Below are 20,775 nucleotides of genomic sequence, written 5' to 3' on the forward strand. Positions count from 1 at the left end.
CAGAGGTTGCAGTGAGCCGAGATTGTGCCGCTGCACTCCAGCCTGGCGACAGAGCGAGACTCCATCTCAATAAAAAAATAAATAAATAAAGCCAGAGTGATCATGGGCTTTACCTTTTTTTGTCTTTTTCTCTCACAGATCACATTCCTGTGTTACCAGTTGTCCAACTTTTTTACAAACTGTATTTTAGATAAGGAAGGAAGGCTAGTCCAGTACTCAGTACTAGTTACTCCTCTAAGAACAGAAGCTAAAGTCCAAAGTGCACATGTTCTAACACACTATAATAGCCAAATCAATAACATCTGCTAGTCAGTTTAGTCATTGGTCTCTGGTTTATCATAATTTTAATAAAGCATTCCCTTTGTTTACAACTCAGGAGAATGGCCATTACCACAATTCCAAAAATTATCCATCAGTCCCAACAATTGAGCACGGAGTAGCCATGGGTTCTGTGGCAGGGGACACTTGGAAGTGCAAGCAGCTGGCATTTAGTTGGAACATGCAGTGGACAGCAAGGCTCCAACTGCAATAATAAAGATGACGAAAATCACTCAGATTTCCTAGGAGAAACATGATCGTAGAGCAAGAACTCAAAACAGGGAAAAAACCAAGAGCTAACCAAGGTGGTTACCTGGAAATTTGGGCTTTGAAGCCAGTTATTTACATTGAACTCCAAAAAAGATGGAAAAAAGTCCGATTCAAGAAGTAACAACAAGCAAGTAGCTAAATTTGGCTACATCCTGAATCAGGTTGTTAGTAAAATCAACGAGAGAAGGAGCTTAGGAGTCCAGTTTGGTCATATTGCATCATGTCTTCCTGATAGGAAATTCTTTAGTCTGGGATTGCATCGGAGCAAAATCTTTTTGTCAAAACACCTGAGGGTACAGCTAGGCAATTAGCAAATGTAGTCTGAGGTTCACTCTTTCCCTGTACGCCAGCACTGCTTTACCTGAAAGCCCTGTAGAGAACTTCTTGCATGTGACTTAAGCTATTTAGAAAATCCAGCTAGTAGATTATTTAAGAGTTCGATATGTTAAGTAGCATTAGTGACTCCTTGTTATCAAGATAGCTCTACAAAATACGATCTGTAAATATGACACATGACTGTATGACACAAAACAGAATTAAAATGCCCCATTAGAAATAAAATGGGCAGTAGTAAAACGAATGGGGCAGAGGGAAATTTATGAGGGTAATTGATCTCTCGGTCATTAAGCAAGCTCTCTTATTGGCATTTTAAAAAAATCTATTTCAGGTAAGTGCAGCCAACAACAACCTCCACCCCCATTACAAAATGTTCATCCAGAGGGAGCCAAAATAACTGAACAAATAATGAAAATAACAGTGGAAATTACCCTGTTGTACTGTTAACATAAAGTACTGAGAAATACCAAGGACACAGTGATTTTCATGCCAGCTATCCAAATAGATCTCAGTAAATTTTCAGCAACTGCGCTATCATAGCTTCTGGAATTTATGAGGGAGTTTTCTTATTTTAAGGTGCCATTATTCATGGAGGGAGTACAAGAGTACCTGATAATAATTTTGCACTGCTAAGTCCCATGCTATACCTGTGGCAGGATTCATATCCTCAGTTTAGGGTAATAAAATCAAAACTCTGCGATTAGCCCTTTAATAAGAGAACTTCAGGTTCAGCTCCAGGCTGCTTACCATTTTCTGCTTTGAAGAGGTACCTTTTGAAAAAATGATTTCCTGGATGTGAGGCTGATCTGGCTGTAACATCTGTCACCCCACTGATCGCCAGGGTAGATACAGCTGATCTGGCTGGAGAGACTGGTGTCCCCTTCCTCCCTCACTGCTCCACGTGACTCCTTCCCGAAGCTGTGCCCTCAGTAGAAGAGGACGACCATCCACAATAGAGGGGTACTGGTGTTTGGTCAAGGGTGTAAGGGTAGCTGTGCTCCCCTGCTAGAACCTCCGAACAAGCTGTCAAGGTTCATAAACGTGATTTTATTACAACTGTTATGTGATCAATAATTGAGCTTCATCGTGATGGTGTTCAAAGATCCCTGCACTTTGGAGTCAGGGAGCCTCTATAGCAATCCCAGCTTTGAATGAGATTCTTCTAAGCTGTGTCTCAGCAAACATTTAACATCTACAGTGTTCTAGGTGCTTACAGAAGCCTTCCCTCACCGTGTTATACAGTACACCTCCCTTGGTCCAGTCCCACCCTTCAATTATCTCTGTCACATTACCATGGTTTGTTTCTCTTATGGCACTAATCACTATTTAAAATTAACCAGCTGATTTATTTCTTTACATATTTACTGCCCTGAATTAGGATATTAGCCACAAGAGGGCAGAGACCCTTTCCGTCTTATTTACCATTGGATCCCCAGAAGTTTCTGGCAAATGGTAGATGTCAATAAATAATAATCAAATTGACTAATACACAATTTAAGTCACTCCTGCTTCAGATCCAGTAAATATACCGTTCCTCCTTCAAATACTTAAACTTCATTATCACAAGCTAAGAAAGCAACTAAACAAAATTGTGAAACATAATTTAGTAATAGACTTCTAAATACCCCAGAAGTGTAAAATCTTGTATCTGGAAATGTTCATTGAGATAGTAGGCATTCTAGGGATATCATGGATGAAAAAGACATAATCTCTACCTGAAAGACTGTAAAGGTATAGTTTATGGGGGATGAGAGGGAGTGAAGAAGCTGGCCTGTAGACAAATTACAATATAATAAGTAATGCTATAATCAAATGATAAACAAAGGGAAGAGTAAGAATTTCTACAAGGGAGAGCCAGGTTGCAATAAAAATTTTATTCTATAAAAGCTTATATAAAATAATGACATTCAAACATGGACTTGGAAACCAAAAGAGAAAGGACTTCCAGCCAGAAGTCACAGCATGAGAAAAGGCGTCATATTAAAGCTTCCTGATGTTTTGATGAAAAGCAATGGTAAATGAGCAAGGAAGGAAGGTGGTTAGTAATTTGGTTGTGACACACCTTGATTATAGGGCTAATGAGTTAAGATCTGGTTTTTAAGTAATTGAGAATTACCTCACTCTATTTCTGATACTTCCAAAGAAACTGCAGAGGTGCCTATAATATAAAAAATAAGTAGATAAATGCAGAAGTCTGTGTATAACCAGATATTGCAAGTTCATCTCTAGAATATATATTGAAGAACTGTGAACATGGGAGATAACTTCCAGAACCAAGCATATTCAGCATTTGGTGGATGTCCTCTGCTTCTGCACAGTGAAAATAATGTTTTTGAGGCCTATTTCCAAGTGGAAAGGAAAGATAATTAAGTTCCTTTCATACTGCACTAGACAAGAGAATGAAATGAAAACTTATGGAAAACATTAAGGTTTTACTCAAATCAGCTGCATCAGCAATTAAAATTCTACCAATGCCATGGACTTCTTCAGGCAGCAATGAGAACCTCATCCCAAGACATGGACAGAGGATGGAGTGATAATTTTCAAAAATATTTTTAAGGAGATTTAGGTGTCAAATTGTGACTTGAATTAGATGACCTTCTAAGCCCTTCCTGATGTTACGGTTCTATTTTAATTTATATATCACCAAAGACTATTCAAATACAAAACACTTTCTATGCCAGGTGCTGGAAACAAAAAGATAGGTACAACACAGTCTGGTATTTTAAAATAGTGCTTAAACTCTACAATGTTGTCTCTGATTGTTCATACATAGGCAGGTGCATAGCTAAGCTGCTGGGCTTATCCAGCTATTTGCTGGGATGATGGGTCACTGTGGTCACCACACAGAAATCAATTCTGTTTCTTTGTTGTTCATTTCAGTGCCGGCTCCAAGATACACAGTGGAACTGGCTTGTGGTTTTGGAGCCACAGTCCTGCTAGTGGTGATTCTCATTGTTGTTTACCACGTTTACTGGCTAGAGATGGTCCTTTTTTACCGGGCTCATTTTGGAACGGATGAAACCATTTTAGGTAAGTAACAGAAATTTGACATAAACCTCTTGTACTGTCATCTTTAGAAAATATGTTGGGGGAAAAAAAAGAAAACATATTGATTTGAAAAACCTAAATTAACTGGAAGATTTAAGCAGGCTAACGTTAATTTCAGCCCTTGCTATTAAAAATCTTTCTAAAGATTATTATTCTATTTTCTTGGATTAATTAGTGAGTTGGTCTAAATTAACACTGTCCAAATAGAAATATAATGCGAGCCACTTATCTTCTTAAAATTTCCCAGTGACCACATTTGTAAAATAAAAGAAACACGTAAAATAATGAATTGACTAAATATGTTTGTAATACTATTTTTTAGCATGCAATTAGTATTAAAAAGTTAATGAGATATTTTACAGTCTTTTTTTGGTGCTAAAAATGTTCAAAATATAAAATGTATTCTACTGTATCCTCATAGCACATCTCAATTCAAACCAGCCACATTTCGGTGAGCAATAGACTCGTGGCTTATGGCTGCTGTATTGGACAGTTCTGATCCACACTCCTTGTACTCAGACAGCGATCTGTGAACCAGCAGCAACATCATGTGTAGCTGATTAGAAGAATCTTAGACCTAGCTGTTACTGACTCAGAATCTACATTTAAACCATATTCCCAAGTGATTCATGTGTACATTGACATTTAAAAAGCACGGCTCTAGTGCAAATTCGCCTAGTGAAAAGAATAGAGCATTGAAACATACAAACAAATTCATAGGTCCACACCATAAAGATTTGAATTCAGTAAGCTTATGGAAGAAACACAGAATCGATAGTTTTAATGAGATGTGATTTTCTAATTAAGCAACTTTGTGAACGATCGGTCCATTAAATCTAATTATATTTTTAATTTTAGTTCTTTTCAGATATAAATAATTCAGGCAGTTTCACAAAGTGTTGCTCCATTTGTAATTTTAATGTATTAATGAGTGATATGCTTGGATGGGAAGTTGAAATTTTCTGTACAGTATTAATTGCCAGTCCCTATGATTTACCTTCTGGCTTTGTTCATTTACAGTTGAATGGGACAAACCTCACTTTTTCCACTGTAAAGCAACCTGTAAGATGAGAGTTGCGGATATATCAGATAACATTCAAAATTATACCTTCAAATAGTCGTTTTGCCTGGAGACTTGTTGCAAGTAGAAAATCGCACTGGAATCTGTCTCATAATGAAAATGTCTAATATGCAGAAGTTAGATTTAAGAAAAAAAATGTAATGGTATTAAGAAACTTTCCTAATTCGCATTGTATCCGTGTTCCTTTTGCTAGATGGGAAAGAGTATGATATTTATGTATCCTATGCAAGGAATGCTGAAGAAGAAGAATTTGTATTACTGACCCTCCGTGGAGTTTTGGAGAATGAATTTGGATACAAGCTATGCATCTTTGACCGAGACAGTCTGCCTGGGGGAAGTAGGTATTTCAGATGAGTACAAATGATGCTACCTTGAAAGGCAGAGAGAATCATTAGTTTTGCATTATGGGCGAGAGTCGTGGCACAGCATCTTTGGATATTTAATGTCCAATGCTCTTTGATGTAGCAGACTCCACTAGAAATTAAACTACATTGGAAGATGTATACTATTCAACTCAGTTTATGGTATTAAAATATTTTCCCTTGTAATCTTTCAGAGCTGCATGTCAGAAAAGTGTGGAGGCACAGTGAATTAGAGCTCTATTAAAGGGCCATAGCTTTAAACAGCCTGTTTATTCACATTTAGATTTTTCAGTTTAGGCTAATCTGCAGTGGTTTGTCTAGAATTGTTTCTATTTGTTTTGTTTTTAGAAAGACAGAGGTTTACTTGGTTTTACTAAAACTGAGTAGCAGAAGAGTGTGTGTAGAATTTTTCCTTATGTGATTCACTGATAATAATTACAGTATTTTCCTATGGCATTTGCTCTTTTTTTCCCATCACTTTTCTTTTCAAGCAAAATAGTGCTACTCAAATTCCCCTTTTCCTTGGGTCTGTTTCTTCTTCCTGTCAGCTTATACATTTGAGGGTTACTTTAAAATTTTATAAGAGCCAGTATAACTAGAAGGTTTAAAAAAAGAAAAAAAGAAATGCTTAAATTCTTGAATGTGTTAAAATAAAAGTACAACTCCTTTTTAGATCCACACAGTAACACACAAAGTAATTTTTCATTGATGTCTTTTAATAAATATGTATTACATTCCCAACCCCACTGTTAAACTTTGTCCTGTTGAAATGCTTGTAATATATCTAATTGTAAGCATGACAAACCTATTTTATTCCTCTAAAATCCTGTTCACATTCATCATTTACCAGTTTTTTAAAAATATTTTATGGATAATTGAGATAGACTTGAAATTTTATTCTCATTTTGATTTAGTTGGATCAGTTATTTTATCTTCCCAATCATCATCCAAAAGTCCATCATAAGACATTTCTTTCAGTATAATTTCTCTAGGAAGTTATGACTTAATTATACAGTTAAAGGATAAATTCCATTCATTCTAATGCTTAATTTCCCCAATCATTCATTCACCCATTTGTTTGTTCATACAGCCATTCAATAAATTCTTACCTACCATGGAACTGGGTAAGACCGTCCAATAGGGGTTGATAATTCTTTAAAGAATTCACATTCTAAATAATTACTCTAAATCTTGCTTTTGTTAATTAGCTTTTGCATCCTTTTTTATTCTCCCTGCTGCTCTTACCCAATCTTCTTCGACTCTGGGTCTCTTCTCATGCTTACACATGCTCAGGCTCCAGTGCCACTGCTTGGAACACACAATCATTCCTGGATTCTCCTCCAGGCAGTGCATGCTAGATTTTAATTGTGAGGCTTTCACTACTGTTTCTGAGCCTGAGAAGATTAAGGGGCAAAATGACTTCATGAGGGAATATAGCAAGACATGATATAAGTTTCCACAATACTAGTAAGTTAGCTAGAGTTGGCAACTATCTGAAACGCAGGTAAAGGACTATGCAATCCTGGATAAGCAACTGTGAGGAGATGGATTGGTTCCAAGAATTTAGTGACAGGAACTAATCAGGGCCCTTGACAGCAGAATAAAATTACATTGCATTTCCATTTTTCCTGCTTTTTCTTATTTTTTCCTTGAAGAAAGCATTTGCCTGTTAGTGCAAGTAGACACATCATCTAGCAGCTGCCGAAACACAAGGCTTTATAGTAATGATAGGAGTGTGAGGAGAAAGATCCAGCGATTAATTTAGGCTCCAGAGCAGAAAGAAGTAGAAAGCCAACCTGAAGATGTGTTACCAGCCAAAATGTCATTCAGTTGGCTAGATTTTTTTAAGCTTCTATTCCAAAGACAGTGATATTAGAGTCAGAGAGGCATCCAGCAACAGAGGGACTTTCAGAAGATGAAGGTCCTTCCCTTTGTTGTCTTGTCCTAGCAAAAAATAAAATTCTATTATTTTGATTATATAACATACATCTTTTTGAATGTCCATTTGGTTCTAGAGAGTTTATGCATGGGTTTCTTTGGGGAAGAAAGGGCTCATGAGCTGATGTGGCTAGACCATAAGATGCCACACACATTGAAGAAGCTGATTTCAGTATAATGTGTCTCCTTCTTGTGTCTCAAGTATTGCTTTTGAAGATCAAGGTCACAACAATACACTACCTTTTGGCTTCATGCCTGTTTGGAATTCCTTTTAGAAATATGTGTATATGGTTTCTGGTTTTCCTGAAGACAGTGGTATTTAATGGACAGAGTTTGCAAGTATAAGGATTAAGTTGTTCAAAGTTTTGCTGGTAAAAAGTTTCACCTCAGTTCTTAGGCTGGTACCCTAAGTTCCCGATATTTGTTCCTCACACCCCAAGGCTTTTGGGGAGTTTTTGGCCAACACTAATCCCCATGGTTGTTTTCTTTCCCAGTTGTCACAGATGAGACCTTGAGCTTCATTCAGAAAAGCAGACGCCTCCTGGTTGTTCTAAGCCCCAACTACGTGCTCCAGGGAACCCAAGCCCTGCTGGAGCTCAAGGCTGGCCTAGAAAATATGGCCTCTCAGGGCAACATCAACGTCATTTTAGTGCAGTACAAAGCTGTGAAGGAAACGAAGGTGAAAGAGCTGAAGAGGGCTAAGACGGTGCTCACGGTCATTAAATGGAAAGGGGAAAAATCCAAGTATCCACAGGGCAGGTTCTGGAAGCAGCTGCAGGTGGCCATGCCAGTGAAGAAAAGTCCCAGGCGGTCTAGCAGTGATGAGCAGGGCCTCTCATATTCATCTTTAAAAAATGTATGAAAGGAATAATGAAAAGGGTAAAAACAACAAGGGGTACTCCAGGAAGAAAGAGTCCCCCCATTCTTCATTCGCAGTTTATGGTTTCTTAGGCAAAAATGATGGTCTAAGCCTCCCACTAGGGATAAATTTAGGGTGACTGTGTGGCTGACTATTCTGCTTCCTCAGGCAATACTAAAGTTTAGAATGATATTATCAACGTTCTGTCACCAGTCTGTGATGCCACTATGTTCTTTGCAGGCAAAGACTTGTTCAATGCGACTTTCCCCTTCTACATTGTCTATCCCTGATTTTATGTCTCTATTCTTTTTAAAATCTTAACATATGGAGCAGCCTTTCCTATGAATTTAAATATGCCTTTAAAATAAGTCGCTGTTGACAGGGTCATGCGTTTCCGAGTATAGTTTCCTTTTATCTTATTTTACTCGTCCGTTGAAAAGATAATCAAGGCCTACATTTGAGCTGAGGATAATGAACTTTTTTCCTCATTCGGCTGTGTAATACATAACCACAGCAAGACTGACATCCACTTAGGATGATACAAAGCAGTGTAACTGAAAATGTTTCTTTTAATTGATTTAAAGGACTTGTCTTCTATACCACCCTTGCCCTCATCTCAGGTAATTTATGTAATATATGTAAACTTGAAAAATATTTCTTAATTCTTGTTTTTGCTCCAGTCAATTCCTGATTATCTGCAGGTCAACCCACATTTTTCATTCCTTCTCCCCATCTGCTTATATCGCATTGGTCATTTAGAGTTTGCAGGTGGCTTCACACTTGGTTCAGTCTGAAAGAAAACCCCTTAATGGTGCTATACAGAGGGAGGTGACAAAAAAACTCTTTTAGGGCATTTTTCTGACTCATGAAAAGAGCACAGAAAAGGATGTTTGGCAATTTGTCTTTTAAGTCTTAATCTTGCTAATGTGAATACTGGGAAAGCAATTTTTTCTCATTTGTTTTTGTTGCTCCATTGTGAAGTGTGGAGGTCAGACTTTGTGACCTTGAGAGTCGCTTTTGGCATTAATATTCTAAGAGAATTAACTGTATTTCCTGTCATCTACTCACTAGTGCAGGAAATATGCTTGCTCCAAATAAGTCAGTATGAAAAGTCACTGTCAATGAAAGTTGTTTTGTTTGTTTTCAGTAATATTTTGCTGTTTTTAAGACTTGGAAAACTAAGTGCAGAGTTTACAGAGTGGTAAATATCTATGTTACATGTAGATTATACATATATATACACACATGTGTATATGAGATATATATCTTATATCTCCACAAACACAAATTATATATATATGCATATCCACACACATACATTACATATATCTGTGTATATAAATCCACATGCACATGAAATATATATATACATAAATATAATTTGTGTGTGTGTATGTGTGTATGTGTATGTATATGACTTTAAATAGCTATGGGTACAATATTAAAAGCCACTGGAACTCTTGTCCAGTTTTTAAATTATGTTTTCACTATAATGTTTTCGTGTCAGTGTTTTCTGTACATATTATTTGTTAATTCACAGCTCACAGAGTGGTAATTGTCATAGTTCTTGCCTTCCCTAAGTTTATATGAATAACTTAACTATTGCTACGGTTTTTCTGGGTTGCAGTGGAATCTGCTGTGCACAGAGCCTCCATGGTCACTGCTAAGCAGTAGCCGGCCATCGGGCATTAATTGATTTCCTACTCTATTCCCAGCAGACACATTTAGAAACTAAGCTATGTTCATCTCGGTGCTCAACAATTTGAACTGTTGAGTGATAAAGGAAACAAATATAACTGTAAATGAGTCTTGGTATCCTGTGAAACACAGTAATTCATAATTTAAGAAAGCCCTTATCCCAGTAGCATGAATGTTGATGAACGAATGTAAAATTATATCCTATATTTAAGTGCCCTTCATCACTATTGAAGTTCATAATAAATCATTTCCCTATATAAGTGTTGTTGATTATTTTAAATTGAAAAAAGTTTCACTTGGATGAAAAAAGTAGAAAAGTAGGTCATTCTTGGATCTACTTTTTTTAGCCTTATTAATATTTTTCCTTATTAGAAACCCTAATTACTCCCTCTATTAACCCTTCACTTACTAGACCAGAAAAGAGCTTATTCCAGGTAAGCTTTGAATATCAATTCTTACATAAGCTTTAGGCAAACAGGGAATAGTCTAGTCACCAAAGGACGATTCTCTTGCCAATGCTGCATTCCTTTTGCACTTTTGGATTCCATATTTATCCCAAATGCTGTTGGGCACCCCTAGAAATGCCTTGATGTTTTTCTATTTATATTCCTGCCTTTGGTACTTAATTTTACAAATGCTGTCATATAAAGCATATCAATTTTAAGTGATATGTATCACTGTAAGAGAATTTGTTTCGAGATTTTTTTTTAATGTTCCAGAAGATGGCCAATAGAGAACATTTGAGGGAAATGGGGAAACATACTTGTAATTTAGAGAACAAGAACAAAACATGTCTCACATTTAAAAAAAAAAAAACTTCATAGTTTTCAATAGATGCTATAAGGATCTTCCATGCCCAGGTTAACAAAGAACTGTGATATGTAGAGTATCTAATTACAAAATCATACAACATTTATTTAATTCTCTTCTGTGTTGTAACTTAGATGATTCCCAAGGATTCTAATAAAAAATCACTCCATTGTATTGGGAAACAAAAACATCATTCGTTAATTACTTATTTTCTTTCCATAGGTTTTAATATTTTGAGAGTGTCTTTTTTATTTCATTCATGAACTTTTGTATTTTTCATTTTTCATTTGATTTGTAAATTTACTTATGTTAAAAATAAACCATTTATTTTCAGCTTTGAATTTTATTTTGTGCATGTGTTTTATGTCTTTCTTTTCACATTTGGTCATAAATGAAAACAGAAAGAATTGATTATTATACTCACAAAGAAATATGAGTCACATTAGTTAAGTTTCATTCTGAGATAAATCTGAGCAAAATGGGAACTTCATATCAAGAACATTTTCTTTACATGTAAGTAAAAGTTACTTAAGTAAAATGAATTGCTCCAGAATACTAGGACATATTTTGTGGGTATATATGTGTTTATGTGTGTATGTGGATGTGGATGTGGATGTGGATGTGTATGTGCATGTGCAGAGAGACAGAAAGACCGTCAGAAAGACGGAGACATACGGAGAGACAGAGAAAAAGGAGAGAAAGATTATTATTATTATTATTATTTTATTTTATATTTTATTTTATTTATTATTATTATTTATTTGAGCGAAGTCTCGCTCTGTCGCCCAGGCTGGAGTGGCAGTGGCCGGGATCTCGTCACTGAAAGCTCCCCTCCCGGTCCGCATTCTCCTTGCCTCAGCCTCCCGAGTAGCTGGGACTACAGGCGCCCGGCCACCTCGCTCCGCGAGGCTAGTTTTTTTTTTGTATTTTTTTTTTTTAGTAGAGACGGGTTACTGTGGTTAGCCAGGAAGCAATGTCTCGATCTCCTGATCCTCGTGATCCGCCCTGTCTCGCCTCCCAAAGTGCTGTGATTACAGCTTGAGCCACCCTCGGCCCGGCGGAGAGAAAGATTATTTATAAAACAAAGGAAAACAAACTTATTCCTTTTACTCAACTTGGAACTTAAGTAGCTTACAGGAATCTTTTCGTCTAATAGGCTTTAATGCAATCCCATGGTAGTTGCTTTGGAAATAGATAAAATAAAAATAATGTCATGACTTCAATTAATTGATGATCATTTGAATCAAAGATGCATTTCTGTCACAAATTTTGAATAAATCAGTGATGAATATTTGGAAACGTATTTGATTTTCAGTTAATAATACAAGTCCATAGTGATAGGAATGCCTTTTTGCTTTAAAAAAAAATCCCTGGCCGGGTGCATTGGCTCACTCTGTAATCCCAGCACTTTGGGAGGCAGAGGCGGACGGATCAAGAGGTCAGGAGATCGAGACCATCCTGGTCAACATGGTGAAACCCTGTCTCTACTGAAAAATACAAAAAATTAACCAGGCATGATGGTGCGTGCCTGTAGTCCCAGCTACTCGGGAGGCTAAGGCAGGGGAATTGCTTGAACCTGGGAGGCAGAGATTGCAGTGAGCTGAGATTGCACCACTGTACTGCAGCCTGGTGACAAAGCGAGACTTCAGGAAAAAAAAAAAATCCTATTTGTTCATTTTACTGAGCCCCATAACATGCTCAGAATTGGTTAGCTTAGTAAAAATTTTTCTACTGAAGAATTAATTTTCCTCTTACAAACCAGTCCCGAAAGTGTAGGCTTAGGATCAGCAGATCGAAGTTCCAAGGAAACAGATTTCTTCTCAGTTAGAAAATAGCTATAAAGCAGAATTCGACACTGATGGAATTCACTATCTTTGGAAATATAGGTCTGCCATTACCAGAGGTATACAAGCAGTTATTTGATAGATTTTTCACTGAGATTTTGTATATGAGTTTTTTGCATCGGATAAGTGGTTTTGAGTCTGAAGTTGTTTCCAACCCTGAACATGTTAAGTGACCTACTAGAACATACTGGTGACTCTTTGGAAGATTCAACTTCAGCATTTTGCATATGATCTACCTGGCTGTGATTAACCTTCCTTAAACTCTCAAGATTTTTTTTTCCATTATATACTGATGTCACTAGCTCTTTAATGCAAGTAAATGCACAGTATGGTATGAGAGATGCATTTAGCAACTAGTCTATGTTATTTCTTTGTTTCTACCCAAGGGATATAAAGTAACCTTAGTAGAGTTAGGAGATGGAGTGTTTTAGTAGTAATTTTAATCTACATCTATTTAAAACTGAATAGACAGAATTTTACACCCTATTACTCTTATAAATCCACATATTAAGATGATATTCTAAAGTTAGCATTAATAATTGATACAGACTCAATAAGCATTAGTCCATATTATTTTACTATTGTGTTCACTAGGCATTGAGCAACAATAATTTCATCAAAGTGATTTATGCAATGTGTACTGTGTGCTAGAAATTTACATGTAGGCATCTAATTTGTTTATCAGCCCTATAGGTTTATCATATGCATTTTATAGATGGATGAACTAGGACTCAAAAGATATTAAGATAAAAATAGAGCTAAATGGAGAAAGCAATATTTGAAACCACATCCATCTTCCAAGTTAAATATTTCCTTTGTTCTATACTTCAAGTTTTAGGAGAGAAAATGAAAGAGACAGAGGTTTGCTGTTCTTTTATCTACTAATAACTCATTCAGAGGAGAAAAAAAATTACAGTCCTAGTTTTCTTCTAAGTGAACTCCATGGAAATTATGACTTTTACAGGCAAGAGCATTCTTGAGTATTGAAGAGTTCTCAGTCATACAATGTGACTTCAAAGCCAATTTGGTAACACAAAAGAAAACTAATCTCATTATTATATGGCCATACCTCATTTTTTGAGCCAAACAGAACAAACTAGCTAAATTACTACTCCTTCTCCAAGTAAACTTTAGCATTAAAAAATAATAGCTCCTATCTTCAGATATGAAGTTTTGACAATATGGAAGGTATTTTAAAAATATGCCATAAAGTACGCAACTTCCTTTACAGTATCAAGTGAAGATCCTTCAGGACAGCCCAAGACCTTTCTAAGAAGCATCTTCTACATTTGTTCCTCATTGTCTAAAATTCCACCACTCTTATCTGCATTTAGCATTGTCCTCTTTCAAATCTAAACTTTCTTACTTTCTGGATGGAGTACCAATTTAAAAAAAAAGAGCAACAGACTCAAAAGACATGTTTTAAGAAGATCTGGAACACTGTTGTATTTGAAACAACAAGATTCCTATTGGCAAAAACATACATTTTCCTAAGGTGACTATTTTGAAGTGAAACATCATATCACATGCACACACACATTTGCATGAATTCTCTTTGTTGACAAGCTAGCCATGTTGCCTTAAGGTTATTTCACATTTCTCAGGAGCTGGGAGAAGCAGTAGACATCCCACTTTCATATTCTTTGATTTATGAGAGGCAGCCTCATAAGATTCTCAGTAGGACTAGAGGGGACTGAGGAGTTACTAAAACACATGCACATGTGCACACACTCAAAGAATGAATGAAACTAAATGTCTCTAAAACCATTTTTGCACTCTTGGTTAAACCAATCAAAAGTTCTCAAAACTTGAGCACATGTCTCTCCAATTTCCCTTCAAATTCATGTTAAATCCACTGATTGAAAAACAAACAAACAAACAACAACAACAATAAAAAAAACAATAATCTGTAAGAAGCACAGCTCCCTTATTCCCTGTCAAGTTCACAATGACCAATGCAAACTTTCAGTCTGTCTTCAAAGGCTGAAAGTCTCTCCATGACTGTTTCATCCCTGGACCAAAAGCAGAGGTGTTCACCCTCACAGTGTGACTCTGACACATGTTTTCAAAGTTATAAATGGCTAGGATTTACAATTCAATTTTGAATTTTTTTCCTTCAGGCTATGGCATGTTCTAAGCTCCTGAATCTCATAGTGAGTTAAGCATTACATTTATTTGAAGAACTTTCCCTTGGAATCTGTCCAAATCCACCTTGATAACATTAGAATTGAATGGTTTGCCAGAAGTCTTAGCTGCTTGACAAATTCTTACCCATTGTCATTGTTTTTGCCCCCTTTAATTCCAATTCTTCACACACACACACAGAGAGAGAAAGAGAAAGAATTTAATTGATAACAAGATAAATACTATGAACCACTACGAACTGTCTGATGTTGTGTCCAAAAATGTTAAGTATCAAAGGGTGTAACTGAGAATCTTAGGAGGTGATAATTCCTGTTGCTCTTTGCTGATCAGACTATGTCAGGAGCATTATGTTCACTCCTGTTCATAATACTACTCTTAGGAGACACATCTATAAACTGAACATTATCCAGAGGAAAATGGTAAACATGCAGAGGAAACGTAAGACCATGCCATTTATGGAATAAGAGAAATATCCTGAAAATATTTAATCTAGACATAAGAAGAAAATACTACAATGGTATAAAAATAGTTGTCAAATATTTTAAACATTTAAAGATTCAAGATCTGACCACCAGATAAAATTTGCAAGGAAGAAGATATCAAAACAAGAAATAATTTGTAAACAGAGCTGAAATGACTTGCTTTTGAGGATGGTTAATACTTTGACGGTAGTTACTTAATTGCCCACCGTGTGTGTGTGTGTGTGTGTGTGTGTGTGTGCGTGTGTGTGTGTGTTTTAAGAAAGACATTCAAGAAGGAGACTACTGCAATGAGGGTTTTGGAGTAGGAGAGAGAGACTGAGCTCAACTACCATACCATCCTTGAAGGTAGTAAATTCTTAGCAACTATTGGTAAGAGTGGTGTGGATTTTTTTGACTGGGTAAATTATTCAGCACTGAGATTCTGTCATCTCAGGTGTTTGTTCACTGCCTGTCCTCTGGAAGATGGACAATAACAAACTGAAATATATATAAGTTTTCACTATACATTATCCTATATTTCCATTTTTCTATAGATACAGTGGAAGCAGTTTTTGATTTCATTCAGAGAAGCAGAAGGATGATTGTTGTCCTGAGTCCTGACTATGTGACAGAAAAGAGCATCAGCATGCTGGAGTTTAAACTGGGTGTCATGTGCCAGAACTCCATTGCCACCAAGCTCATTGTGGTTGAGTACCGTCCCCTTGAGCACCCGCACCCCGGCATTCTTCAGCTCAAGGAGTCTGTGTCTTTTGTGAGCTGGAAGGGAGAAAAGTCCAAACATTCTGGCTCTAAATTCTGGAAAGCTTTGCGGTTGGCTCTTCCACTGAGAAGTCTGAGTGCCAGTTCCGGCTGGAATGAGAGCTGCTCTTCCCAGTCTGACATCAGTCTGGACCACGTTCAAAGGAGGAGAAGTCGTTTGAAAGAGCCCCCAGAACTTCAGAGCTCAGAGAGGGTTGCAGGTAGCCCTCCGGCCCCAGGCACAATGTCCAAGCACCGAGGGAAGTCCTCTGCCCCCTGCCGCTGTTGTGTCACCTACTGTGAAGGAGAGAATCACCTTAGGAACAAGAGCCGGGCAGAGATTCATAACCAGCCCCAGTGGGAGACGCACCTCTGTAAGCCTGTTTCCCAAGAGTCAGAAACTCAATGGATACAGAATGGCACCAGATTGGAACCCCCTGCTCCCCAGATCTCAGCCCTTGCTCTTCACCATTTCACGGACTTATCCAATAACAATGACTTTTATATCCTATAATTACTGTGTGTGGTGGGTGGTGGCTACCATCTCTACCAACCCTCTGTATGTCATGAACCTGTGGGAAAACCTGACATTTTTATCATCTAATGGACTATCAGATTTCTGTCCCCTTTATTGATTTTTAAAAACTGTTTATTTCTAGGAGACAAAAGACCTGAAGGACCTGAATCCAGAATTATTGCCTCTAATGGCCTCAGAAGAGCACACTCTTCTTGGGCCCAGGAAGGTCAGTATGTGAAAGTTGCCTAAAGTCTGATCCTCTATCTTGTCCAATGGTTTAAAACTGAGCTAAGAATTTAAATATGTTTCTTTTCGGTGTGTTGATCAACCTCACGTTATAAGTCAGTCAGGTGTACTTGGGCTATGATACTTACAGGGCGTATGCATTCCCAGGGAGCAGCATGGAGAGGAGCTGGTTCTGGTGGAAGCTGTAGGACGAAGCTCAACAGAAAACCTACAGCACATTTTTCCTCAAAGAACCAAGCATACCCACCCAGGGATACGTGGTGTTCTCTGTCTCACTGTAAACTAGTGTTCTCTAAACTTCCTAACGTTGTTAGCATCAATAAAATTCTATTTTTACGTCATTTTATTTGTACTAACAAATTTTTACATCTCTCTCACCCTTCTACTTTCTATGATTGCTGTATTCTTATCTGGAGAGTTTTCCATTTCAGGAAATTGAGATTTGGTTTAGGTACCAGAAAAACTAAGGTGCCTTTTTTGTTTCTCTCTGACATGTAATGGGAGAGATGTGGAAAAAAACCCAAAGAGAGGGAGAACGGGACTTAAATGAAATGGAAGTTTACAAGAATCTCGTATTTTTAGAACTGACAGATGAAAAAATCAGTATTGTTAGGAATGTAGCGTAGAGATGGGTGCCTTCTTCCCATTCAGGCTTCTGAGAAGGGATAGTAAATTCAAGTGCCTACAAGGATCAGAAGGTAAGAAAAAAGAGTAAATGTGGCCAGATACCAGCATATTTTACATCCTCTCCATCTAGAACTGATGTGAATAGGGACATAGGCACAGATAGTTATTTCTTCTCTGTCAACATTTTCATAAACTCTAAAAGGCACATGGCATTTGATTTTCAAGTCAGGTAGATCATTGGGCTTCTAAGGCACTGAAGAACACATATTGCTTCAAACGGGTCAGCTTCAGGCCGGGCGTGGTGGCTCACACCTATAATCCCAGCACTTTGGGAGGTCGAGTGGGAGGGGATCACTTGAGGTCAGTTGTTCAAGAGCAGCCTGGCCAACACGGTGAAACCCACTCTCTACAAAAATACAAAACTTAGCTTGGCATAATGGCAGGTGCCTGCAATCCCAGCTACTCAGGAGGCTGAGGCAGGAGAACTGCCTGAACCCGGGAGGCGGAGGTTGCAGTGAGCCAAGATGGTGCCACTGTACTCCAGCCTGGGCGACAGAGCAAGGCTCCATCTAAAAAAAAAAAAAAACAAAACAAGGCAGCTTCTACTCAGTTCCATTTGATTGTTGCCACTAATAGAGCCCCAGTGTTGCTATATTGTGCATTTTTTTCTAGAGAATCTCAAAAATCCAGATTTTTATGTATAATGTCAATTATGGGATGGCTTAAAGTTAAGAAGGAAACAAACAAAAAAAGAGCCAAACAAAATATATCTGTGGGCCATAGTCAGCCTGAGGGCAGCTAGTTTGTAACTTCATGACTAAAGTATTCAGCCAAAGAACATATCTCTAAATGGAATTCAAGTGTCCCTGGTAACACCGGAACTGGAAGACACAGGTTGGCTCTAAGGACATAGTGAAGCATGTTTATGCTCTCCTCAGATGGAAGACATCTGGGCTGTTACAGTTGAGCTGATCTGACCTAACCCTCCATTAGAAAAGAAAAAGCTAGAAAATAGGGTGCCTTCCATTTACGCTTTAGAGGCTTCTTGCCTTTTACTGTCAGAAAATAAGAAGCACGAAGTCTGCTACTCCTGAGCAGAACCGGAAGAGCAAGAGACCACACTTTACATGAGAAGTCACCTGTAACATGTTAGCTGTGGCTGTTAGTGAGCTGTGGCCCAGTGAGTGTCAGTGACTCCCAGTCAGTGACAGTGAATGGGCAGTGGAGAAAGAAAGAAAGCAGGTTCATCTCACTACCCCTCTTGAAAAGGTTCTCAGAAGATCCTTTCTCTGTTGAAACAAAAAAAAAACTAGAAGATTCCTACTCCAAAGATGGGGGAACGAGGGTCCTCTAGAGTAAATATGACTCACAATGAAACTTGTAATTAGAAAATGGCAGGCCACACTAACTACCTATGTAGCAGAAAATGACTTAGCACAACCCAAAGGCCTTGTCCTCTATTATATCCCTTCTCGTAAAGAGTAATCCATCCTTGATGTATATTCAAGGACCTTCACTTGGAAGACAGATAGCAGTTTCTCTCCAAATCTGTTAATAACGGGTAATGTAAGTGGCTCCAAAGCTCCAGGAGGGAGGATTCTCGGATCCACTATTAGTGTTATTCCTTATTGACACCGCATCTCAAATTGTAAAATATCTTTGAAAAAAAATGAGAAATTAAATTTTTCATTTATAAATTATTTTCTTTTTTAGTGAAGAAAAAGAAATGAAAGAACTAATGGCAGAGGCATGGAAAATTAAACGTGAGCTCATATTATATGAGTAGCTAGATCATTTTGGTGCTCTCAGAACTACATTTTGGCAAGTATCAATTTCCTTGGACAATATAAGTGTAGTGGAAGCAGTAAAAGTCTTCGTTTTCAGCATTAGTTTGACAAGGGTCAGAAAGGTAATGGACTATACTTCTACTGTGTGGAGAAAGGCTAAGAGGTTATATTATTATTTCTTGACCTGACATGCCACAGTTGAATGTGATATTCAGTTCCATACATTTCAATGAGGCAAATTATAATAAGAAAGACATTTTTTTCATGGGCCATGCATATCCATAATAGAAATAACAGGATTGTAGGGTAAATGGATATCTCATTGCATAAGAAATTGTCTACTTAGTTGCATGAGTTTTAAGTCAAGTAGAGATGGATGTGAGTCCTATTTCTCTCCTATCTGTTTGAACATGGTCTCTCTGAGCCTTTAGCTAGCCCTTACTAGCTAAAATAAAGATACTATTATTAACCTCGTTGGATGTTGAGGGCATTAAATGATATATTATACATTTACTTCATATGCCTCACCTTTTAAAAACTCTTATAAAATGTCTAAAAGCAGTATAGAACAGGAACATATTATCCAGGTTAAGTGACTTTCCTAGTGACACTCAGCCAATTATCAACAGGGTTGGGTCTCCAACCGAGACTCTGACACTTGATCCAGTGACAATTCTAGAACCACACATGTAAGATTGAAGGGTAAGTAATTCTGTTACAAAGCTACCTCAATGGAATTATTTAATCTGGGCCATAAAACATTCAAGTAAAAAAGCAGTTAATGTAAAACCCACACACAGCTAATTAAATGTTATATTAAGGGTCTGATATATCATCTGACCTTGTTGTAGTATAATTTTACATGGCTTCATTTTAAATGTTATAAACTTTCTTAAAGCATTTAAAAGATAGAATTTTAAAACATCCTCTAGACTCTATGATAATGCTATTTTTTTTTTCCTTCAAAACACATTATTTGTATTTTCTTGGTGGAAAATAAAATACATTCCCAATTTACCTTGAAAACAAATTTTTTTTGGCAGTTATGATAAAACTGAATTTCAGAGTTACCTTCTCCTATAACTATTAAGAACTCTAGAAACAATGTATTCACTCCCAGATTGAAGATTTGAAGTGGTTGGGAAAACTAACGTTTTGGTTCAGAAAAAATCATGAATAATAAACTGAACTAATCATAAAGATATGCACAGAAGGATAAGCAATTCATGTGGCATTGGTTTAAAACTTTCGTGCATCTAAGAGTAACTTGAGGGACATGTTACAGTGAAGGTCCCAAGGCAGGCCCTTCCCCAGAGAGACCAGTCCATTAGGTGCTGGACATTGTCTAGAAGTCTGATTTTTATATTGTGCTCTTGATAATTAAATAAGGCATTTCATGGGTCAATGTTGGAAAACTACTACCTATGAGAATTCTTTCAAACTCTTACCATATTTTCTGTATTATTGTTCAGGTTGTAAGGGAAAAAAGCCTCAATTAGGAGCTTGCCCAAGCCTTCTTGAAGTGTATTCCTTAATGTATCCATGTTGGAACCATTTGGGGCTCATATTAAAATGCATGTTTCTTGACTCCATCCAAGATTAACTAAATGAGGATCTCTGATGTAGGGTGGATCTGCACGCGGAATAACTTTCCCAGGTGATTCTA

At 37.3% G+C, this 20,775-nt stretch overlaps 1 protein-coding gene across 1 annotated transcript in view; it reads left to right on the forward strand.

Annotated features, from left to right (window-relative positions):
* IL1RAP (interleukin 1 receptor accessory protein) overlaps positions 1–17,893 on the forward strand; it is a 189,662-nt gene extending 171,769 nt beyond the window's left edge. The window contains 3 exon segments of the mRNA XM_017873440.1: positions 3,808–3,957; positions 5,250–5,393; positions 15,728–17,893. Coding sequence (XP_017728929.1) covers positions 3,808–3,957; positions 5,250–5,393; positions 15,728–16,446 — 1,013 coding nt within the window. The 3' untranslated portion in view covers positions 16,447–17,893.
* The last annotated feature ends 2,882 nt before the right edge of the window (positions 17,894–20,775 follow it).

The sequence above is a fragment of the Rhinopithecus bieti genome, unplaced genomic scaffold, assembly GCF_001698545.2.
Source record: "Rhinopithecus bieti isolate Rb0 unplaced genomic scaffold, ASM169854v2 scaffold_5626, whole genome shotgun sequence".
NCBI classification, from domain to species: Eukaryota; Metazoa; Chordata; class Mammalia; order Primates; family Cercopithecidae; genus Rhinopithecus; species Rhinopithecus bieti.